Below are 10,397 nucleotides of genomic sequence, written 5' to 3' on the forward strand. Positions count from 1 at the left end.
AATTTTCTTAAAAATATTTTATTTTTCTATAAAAATACATCATGCAATATTATTTTAATAAATAAGAAATTATTATCATTAATACAGTAATAAAAAATGTCATCATTTGCAATGAAAACTTCATAACATGTTAAGGCCTTATTAATAAACTTATTGCACATTTAACAAAACAAGTTGATTGCATATTTTCTAATGATTAATAAGAAGAATCTTATTTGCTTTCCTGTATAAATATATTCCAAATTTTTTAAGTATTATTAAAAAAAATTAATTAATTAATAAGCTACAATCCTATTTAGAAGAGGTACATTTTGACATAAATTTTGAATTTGCAAGAATAACGTGTACACCGTAATCTTAGTCTGCTGCCACTGCATCCACAAGTATACGCGAGCTGAACACCACCAGTTCAAGCATCTCTTTACCTGTTCGGCTCCTATTGCGCGAATGCAGCAACGAGTCATACTAATGAAAGACATTGGTCCATGTGCACCTGTAAAATAAATATTCAAAATTATCTGATTGTTTACTTATAAATACATAAACATTTTAAAAATTGCAACTAAAATTTGAATTTTATCATTTATCTACAGGTTTAATAGCAGATTATAATGAAAATAAGTGTAACTTAAATTCACAAAAAGAAAAAAACTTTAAACTATAACTTAAAATATTGGCTATCTGAGAAATAAATTGTAAAAAATTGCACAAGCATAATGATAAAAAATATTTTAATATAAAACTCACCATAAAGTCGCAAGGTAAAGCATAAAAAGTAATAAGCATCAATAAGCAAAAGGAATAAACAAAACTTAAAATTGATTAAATTAAAGTGGCAGATTTATTGAAAATTTAAGTGTTTATGTAATAAAGTATTCTAGAATAAAAATTCAACACTACCTAGTGTGTGCAGTACATATTCATTGTAACAAATAATTTTTATTCATCTAAGCTCTAACTATTAAAGGAAATTACTATACTACTAAATGGCAAAAATACTATATTTATGAAGAAGAGTACATGTACAATAAGCAATTTCTGACAAAAACATGGAGGATAATTTCTGGTACACATGCCATATTTTTCTTGTGTAAATAATAAAACCGAAACTGGAAAATATCACATTAATTCACAAATAAACACTTACTTTCCAGCAGCATTTCATGCAGTACATACTTGTTACATATAGTTTTTGGCTTTATTAATAGGACCTAATCAGGCTCACAATTGAATTAAAATATTTCTATAATTGCTGTTCAAATGTAAAAGCATTCCAATTCAAACTCACAGATTTAAAGTTATTCTGAGTAAATTTAAAAATTATTTATTTTCAGATGACACATACAGCTCAAATTTAACAAGTGCCCAAAATAATGTGTGTGTATGTATGAAATATCACTGGAAAGTGAATTTATGCTTCTTGTTGTGACTTGATTTGTAATAAATATAATCTTGACTAAAATAGTCTCCAAGGGGAAAATATTACTTTCAAACTTCAAACATGAGTATGTGTCTGCAATGAAATATAGTACCACATATTAATGCGGAAAAAATGCGTTTACAATAAGTTATGGTATAGACAACAACCAGAATATTGCTTGTTGTCACAATGACGATTTATTCTTAGAATTCAATACGAACAGCATGAAATGGGTCATAAGAATTCCTCTGTACTTATCATACAGAGTTAAACTGATGCTAAAATTTAGTGCATCAGTTGTTTATTAATGCTAAATGAAGCAAAGCTGTGACCTGTCATACTGCAGCACACAAACTCTGAGTGGAAATTAAATGTTTGGCAAAATTGTTCAAAAACAATCATCCAAACTAATCCAATTGTTTTTATTGTATTCAACTTGGTGTATAGGATTGTTTTGTGTTTGTGCTATTATTGTTAACTCCAACACTGTAAGCCTGGAATATATTAACATAAAAACAGTACACATCTGAACCTTAAAAGAAATTAAATTTGGAATTTCTTTCAAGGTTCAGATGTGTACTGTTTTATGTTATTGTTAACACTTCATATTACAATAGTGCTTTATTAGTAATTAGCTTGTAAAAAATAAACTGGATGATGATCATCATTTTTTATTTTTCCCTGCGAATCTTGGGCCTGGGAAATTTTACTCTTTCATCCTCTCCCTCTTGTCAGCCCTGCTTATAGGTGTCTAATACATGTATTTCTTTCAGTACAATTTTCTAATCAACTACATAATTTTCACAAATTGTCACAATTATAAAGGGCTTTAAAGAAATGTGTTACCAATAACATGGACAAAACAGAGGATGATGTACTGTTCAAGGAGGTTGAAGACCATGAAGGCAATGAAACAGGAAGTGGAAATGATGACAATGGATACATTTCAATACATTACATTGCAGTTCACTGATGCTCTGAAGCATATTGGAATGTACCCATTGTACCATCATTCCCACATACTTCAGAGCATCAGTGAATTGCAATTGCAATATACTAAAATGTGTTTTGATTGTCCAACAAATTCATTGGTGTACAGACCAATGCACATCACACTTGTTGAGCTGTGGATATGGTGAGCTCTGATGGCCGACTCCATGATTATATTATTAACACTATTTTTACTATTCATCTGTATTAATGTCACCTAAAGTTATTTTGAAAAAAATAAGTTTGTTAATGTCATATAGTATTGTTTTCTTCCACCATCTTGTTCAGTTGCCAATGCTCCAGTAAAAGCTTATTAAACCATTCACTAGTGCATTGGTTGCTGTGCATGGCAAGCTGGAATGTACCCAATGAAGATGAAAGTGATGAAGTATTGTTTTAATGACTTTCCAAGTTCTTTAATACCAATTTCTAATTATTTTGTATGCAAAAAGTCAGCTTATATTCAGGTCCTAATTTTTTTCAAAAAGTAAGGATTATGAAATTGGGAATCAGCTTTATTCATGCCAATACAGTAAATTTGTACAAAATGCAAGCATATAATGCAGAATGGCCACAAAATCTATAAAAAAACATAGCATTAAGTTAGAGAATATCTTAATAAATTCAATGGACAATGGATTAGATCTGGGTCTTATTGATACCCTAGAATTAAAAGATGATAGGTGTATTAAATACTTGGCTTGGATGTCACGCCAACAGATAACTCAATCAAAAACTTCAGACTAGCAGGCGTTAAAGCGAATTAAGAGAAATATTTTAATCTTGCAAGCGCTTTAAACATAAATATGTACGTCGTCTTCAGGCAATTCAAAATTGAATAGAGAATTCGAAATTGTTCTGTTCGAATTGTTTGAGTTGCCTGAAGACGACATACATATTTACGTTGAAAGTGCTTGCAAGATTAAAATATTTCTCTTAATTCGCTTTAACGCCTCCTTGTCTGAAGTTTTTGATTAAAAGGTGATAATTGACCTAAGATATTATAAAAGAGAAAATATATCAAACTCTGTTTTATAACAATTTAAGACTCAAAAGCATATATTAGATTTATTTAAACTCTTCTGATTATAGAGAAAAATTAAAATTTGTACAGAGAATAGAAAGGAGCATACAAATAACTTAACTACCACATACAAGGACTTTGTGGCCTATCTATTGTATAAATTCAATTATTATATTATATAAAAATATTTAAATAAATAATATATTACTTTTACCTAATTTAGTTTCTATTCCTCTTAGAAGATCATTTGTTTTGAACATAAGCAGCATTTCTCGAGGTACTTTACCTAACAATTTTGCAATCTCTGGCATTAATGCAGCAGCATGATGACGTACTTCATTGCTCTGAAAAAATACAATTTGATATTTTATGTTAATAAACCTATAAAAATTCTATAAATTATTATTTTATATAATGTTATTAAGTAAAACTTATGCAGACAAATATTCTCAAGTAAAGATCAGTTAATATAATAAAATGATTTCAATTGATATGTCATTTTCTTAATAATAAATGTTGAAAGCATAATGTGAATGTATGCCACCATAACAATTTTGTTGGTAAGCTATACTAGTTTATGCATTGGTATTTTCCATTACAAAATGCTTTATTATAACCTTACAAACTGCAAGAGATAGATAGCCAAGCAGTTAGGGTGGCAGTCTACCATTCTGAGGACCAAGGATTGAATCCAGATGGATCAAAAAACTCCAAAAATTTTTTGGGGTGGACCATTCAGACATGTCAGACTTGTCCTTCACCACCCAGATGTCCCATTATGGGTCTGGCCAAACCCATAATGGACTTGCTAAAACAAACTCTAAGTGCCCAGGAGATGGAAGGAATTAAAAAAAAAAAAGGGCCTCATAAACAGTCATAACATTATAAGCATAAGTAGAATCTACCATTATAACTTTGTGTTATAAAATAATGGTAAGGAAGCACTTTTAAGCTGTCTTTATTATTTTATCAGCCGCAATCATACAATCGTTATCAGCATTTTAAACAATCATTTTGATCATTATTTGCTCACAGTACAATATTTTTCATTGTTGTCATTTCTTATTTCAATTATGTTCACTGTTGTTAAAGACATAACTAAAAAACAGCAAGTAAATGACACTGTATAAATAAATAAATAATCAAGGTATGCAGTTTTTAATTATTTTAGCATGTCCTTTTAATACTAGAGTCAAGAAAACCAAAATTCCATTAATTATAGTTTTATTTATTTACCCTACATATTTCTAGCATTGCATGTGTAATATTTGTGAAATCGTGAAAATATAATCATTTCACAGTGTGTTTGTGAGTATAAGACATTGTAGTAGTCCTTTACCAATTAGCAGATGGCATGATGTTGATTTGACCTTATTTTATAGAGCCATTGGCATCATGTGTTGCCACATGATTTCTTAAGCTCACATCTTTAATTTGCATACACACTGTATTGCTATGCATATAAGAGCATGTTCTTATAGATGGGACAAAGTCTACACTATATTCAGCAAAGTATCTAAAAAATACACTACTTTTAAAAACTTTTATAGTATTGAAAGAATTTTAATTTGACTTTTAATTTTTCAAAATGATTACCACACAAATATCACCAAATAGTTACTGTATTGGTTCATGTATATTTAATTTACACCGACTGAAAGTACAGTGCTTTTTTCAGTTAAAATAAACTGCCACACATAAGAACATTCTCTTATAAGTGAAGCAGGATGTGTGCAGAAATCAGGGCTGTGGAGTCGCGTAAAAATCTACCGACTCCAACTCCGACTCTTCCTTACCATCCGACTCCGACTCCGTTTCATATACATAACAAGTTGGTAAGTAAAAAGGGAATTGGAGTCGGCGGATTTTTTGACAACTCCGACTCCGGCCAAAACACCAAAATTCCATGACTCTGACTCCACAGCCCTGGCAGAAATATAGTGTGTTTGTATACATATACACTGTATTTCTGCACAAATAACAGCATGCTCTTATGTGAAAATCATTTGTTTTTGTGCTATTTGAAAAATACTTCCTGCTTTGCTTATATATATGATTTTTAACACTATATAACTAGTTATATATATAGTGTTAAAAAGTTAAAAGTAAAGTAAAAGTAATGTTAAAGACCAATACCTCTTCCATTGTCTTCTGTTTCCGATTAATTCCCTCTTGTATTGCTTTCCATGACCGTGCAGTCATGATACAAGCCAGAAGACCATATTCTTCAACACCTAAAGCTTTTGCCCAGTGTTTAATTCCTTCAACATCAGCAGATAGGAGACTCATCCATAGATTTGAATATTGTAGACGGAACTGGTCTGATAATTTCTGTGAATTTAATTATTATTAGTTTCAAATTAATAATGTTTTGGAAATAGTATTTTAGAAACTTACAGAATATAGCCCATGATCTAGAAGTATGATATCAACATCTTTAGATTTCTTTTGAACAAGAATGTTGCCAGGATGAGGATCACAGTGTACATAACCTTTCACAAATATCATTTCACTATATAATTCTCCAAGTTGTTGAAATATCTTAATTCATAATAAAAAGCAAAAAATAATAACAATTAATTAAAGCAATATACCACAAATGCTTTCAAATAAATATATAAGTGATCAAAAAACAGTAATACACTGGAACCATTTTTTTCTGATGTGGTCTAAACATAAATGCTTACACAATATTAACTTTGAGTTTAATTACAGAATATTATATGAAAATATACTGAATTTATTATAAAGCAAGTAAAAGAATGAGATAGTGTAATGAATGATGTAGTTTTCAACTAAATTTAAAAGAACTGGTAAGAAGTCCTGTGGAATAGTGAACCAAAGACATTATACACTCTACTTAGCTATTAAAAGACAAATTAAAAAAAGGATGTGTGGCAAATTATATAATAATAAATTTAATACACCTTTTTAATTACATGATACATTTTACTAAATGATACAGTTAAAGTACAAGGTACATTCTGTTTTAATTAAAAATTATATCATACATAAGGGTGTATTTTTACATTATACATTGTCAAATGTATAATGTAAACATTATAATGGCGCAAAAATCTACGTTGTCAGTGTTGCCACTTTGCTATGTGTGCTATCGCTCGGCGGCAAGAGCGATGTTGCCGTTCAATGCGGCACATGCTACATCCCCTCTCTACACCGCACCGTCTGCCCTTTCACCTCTGCTGATCTAATCGCCAGTTGACTTTCCACTCTTGCTAAATAAAGTGTCCTTGTGCTAAATAAAATAAATAACTATTCTCTTAGTCCTGGTGCATAATTCTAATTTATGGTCGGTTGTGACGTCAATGAATCACGTGACGGAATGATCGCAGTTTAAGCCTATGGGGAGCTGCAGCCTCATGGCTTGTCCACGAAAGCTAACCTATCCCTCTGGGTGATTATCATCACTAGCTAATAGAAAACCTTTTATTTCAACTCAATCAATATTTTACCAGAGACAAAAAATAAGAAAGTTTTCATACTTTTTTTCCGGCAATTGTGCAATGACAGGGAGTTGCGTCACACTCTCTGTTAAGCCTATCACATGTTTAACAGGCAGTCTGGAAGATATTGATGCCGACATGCTCGCTATCGCTCGCAGTCGGCTAGTACTACACCTTTAAGGAATGGGAAGCCCATCAAAATATAAATACCATTGTTGCCACTGACAAATAAAAACCACGAACACCATGACCAACTTTCGTTGACTCAAAAAACATCACGGCCCACTTCTCTCTCCACTCTGAGACCTACACTTGACAACAGAATATGACTTTTAAAAAATCACCAATCAAAGATGATATGTTTTTGCAAAAATATGTAAAAGAAACAAAGGACAAAGAATTGAGTTTGATTCTTGACTGCCGCACTAGGTGGAACAGTCTCCTCAGCATGGTGGAACATTTCTACAGTGTAAAAGTTTGCATCGATAAACCTTTAATAGACACTGGCTCAGACACTAAATTCTTTGCTGACGAGTGGTCACTAATCAACAGCTAACTACTAGACTACTACTAATTACTTACTCACTACTTTACTAACACTAATAATTAAATTACTTATAAATAACTACAGATTGATATGTAGAGCCTATATAAGAAAACTGGTAAGACAGATAGCCACTTCGCCACTGATTATCTGTCCTTACATTATTATAATATAATATATTAATATAAATTAATTAGTAGAATTACCTTTGCTATTATTTAACTTAAAGATTACATTATAATTATAATCTAACTAAACATTCAAAGTTAATTATCTCTATCTTAAGTGTTAAACCGAACCAAAGACAACTTTACTACCTAAATGTGTAAGAAGTTTTACTGATTTATAGTGACCAGTCTAAATAATAAAAGTTTCTTAACTATTTAAAAAAAATGTTTTATTTCTTTAAAAAAAAAACCCATAAATTTCTGGATAGATAGATAGATAACACCTTATTGCACCAAAAATACATTGACGCTGGATCCAGCTGGAATGATGTTGGTCCAGCAAAAATCCAGCTGGATTAAAAACACTGCTGGATTGCAATCCCTAGTTGGCTTATCTTTATCCATAACATCTCAATCTTAATTAAGATTCAGACTTGAATCTCTCTCATCAACATGACAATATCTTAGAATGCAAAAATAAAGATTGCTCATCCTTTTATCTCTTATGTTTACAGCATTTTCTCTAATTTTATATTAAAACAAAAATGTTACAAAGTGTTACTTACACATTGATAAGGAGGATCAACACACAAATAACCTCTATCAATTTTATATTTAACTAGCTGTTACCCGCAACTTTGCCCGCATGGATTCTGCAAGCAAACCCCATTTATATTCAGTATTTAAACAACCATAGTAATTGTTATTTAACACCTACCGCTTAGAATAATGAGAATTGATCAATTTTCTGGAACATTTACAATCATTCTATAATCGAACCAACATGCAATAACAAATTCAAATTTAAAAGGATTCGAACATTTTGTTAAAAAATCGAAATATATAAAAATATTTATAACAATGTCTGAAATGTTATCAATTAAATTAAAACATGTTATCAATTTAATACACCTAAGTACTCAATGAAGACTAAACGTAGTTGAAAACAAAAATCGCATCTAAAATAATACAGTAGAAACCATTCTTCAGGTTACGCCTTAATCCTCTCCCTCTCCCCCTGGCGGGGGAATTTTGAAAAATCCCTTCTTAGTGTGCGTTTTCATGACATACCCTAACTGTGTACAAAATTTCACCTCTTTAGGTTCAGTGGTTTGCTCTGGGCGATGATGAATCAATCAGTCAATCACTTGGTCAATCACTCAGTCAGTCAGTCAGTCAGGACAAGTAATTTTATATATTTAGATTTTTGATACAGAATTATTCTCTCTAAAATAATTATATAATGCTCATTAAAATTAAAATATTTAATATTTTTTTATATACCTGAGTAGATGAAATATGATTTTCCTTTAAATAATTTTTATCATTAACTTGACCTCCTTCACAATATTCCATAGTTAATACTCTAGGTGATGAAAATTCCCAAAAGACTTGTGGAACCTAGTAATCAAGACAAATACTAAAATTAAAATTTGATAAATATAAAGAATCTTCCAGAAAAGAATTATACCATTTTACATTACTGTAATTATGTTAATTATTATCCAAGAGCATTATAATGTACAGTACATTGTAACATTGGAAAACTGTCCAAGTTTCACATTTGATCATTACAATTTCTCAACATGTGCATCTCATTTCAGAGCACACATCTGACCGATACTGAAATTCTTCTTATATTCATTACAGCATATATCTTGTTATTCCTCCCATGACAACCATAATTCTATGGCTTCAACAGATTATTCATTTTGCACAATGACGAGTGATTCCAACTTTTTGAATTGAAAACACAAAACACCTTCTCTATTGCAATCAGATTTTCCTTTATGGCACTTCCTAAATGACAAGACATTTGAATGCAGATGAGAGATGAAACTCAGTTACTCTATTGACTGATGTATGTTGCATACTTCTTGGATAATTATTAACATAATTATGGTAATTTAAAATACTAACATTCAGTCTGGAAGATCCTATATATATTTATGTTATGCTGAATTTGTATTTTTAATTCTTTGTTCTAGAACTCAATGGCTAAAAACATGACAGAACAAATTTTTTTCTAAATTTCTATAAGATTTTTCTTGCAAACTGTCTTTATCTGTCAAATGTTCACTTTTATTTAATCACCTTAGCCACAAGGCCTTCAGTTAGATATGTGAATTATCTCTACTGGATCAATAGAAGTTTCAGAAAAAAGTGTGATGAAAATATCTTAATTTTTATTATAAGAAAATAAAATATTAAAATATTTGTTAAAAGCTGTAATATCATGAATCTGTCATAAAAGTTAGGTAGCTTGCCATATTGTGGTGAATCTTAAATTTCAAGTAAAGACAAACAGTGCTGCATTGTTTTTATAATTACATATCTGTGGAAAATATCTGTATAAAATAAATGATATTTACATTTTTTTATATTAAACAATGAACCTTTAATTTATTTACAAAAATATACAGGTAACTCCTGTATAACACAGCACTTCTATAACACGGATTCACTCTAACACAGTTTGAGAATTGGTAAAACCCTCGTACAACATGAAATGTACAGTAATAAAAACTATTAAAAGCAAACTCTATCTAATTTGAAATTAGGGAAATCCCCATACAACAGTTCAATAACAGTTCAATGATAAAGCTTTTAAGTGCAAAAGATACCTCATTTGACATTTTTCATTCGAGTGCGTATGTATTATCAGATTTTCCTGTATAATTTTCGTGAACTATTAGTACATAAGTATGTAAATTTTTTTTCCCACCTTCTGTCGATACACGTGGTCTTTCTCGAAACTTGTTTCAGTGTTGCCATATCTTGACGCCTC

At 30.3% G+C, this 10,397-nt stretch overlaps 1 protein-coding gene across 1 annotated transcript; it reads right to left on the minus strand.

Annotated features, from left to right (window-relative positions):
* Positions 1 to 86: 86 nt before the first annotated feature.
* On the minus strand, positions 87 to 9,160 carry LOC111632399 (uncharacterized aarF domain-containing protein kinase 1-like). Its single transcript, XM_023376811.1, has 5 exons — positions 8,894 to 9,160; positions 5,832 to 5,975; positions 5,571 to 5,765; positions 3,649 to 3,778; positions 87 to 493 (listed from the first exon to the last, which is right to left on the minus strand). The coding sequence occupies exons 1-5, from the start codon at positions 8,963 to 8,965 to the stop codon at positions 276 to 278; spliced, it is 759 nt and encodes a 252-aa protein (XP_023232579.1). The 5' UTR covers positions 8,966 to 9,160; the 3' UTR covers positions 87 to 275.
* Between the last annotated feature and the right edge of the window lie 1,237 nt (positions 9,161 to 10,397).

This window comes from Centruroides sculpturatus, unplaced genomic scaffold (assembly GCF_000671375.1).
Source record: "Centruroides sculpturatus isolate CEXI.00-Female unplaced genomic scaffold, Cexi_2.0 scaffold834, whole genome shotgun sequence".
Lineage (NCBI taxonomy): Eukaryota > Metazoa > Arthropoda > Arachnida > Scorpiones > Buthidae > Centruroides > Centruroides sculpturatus.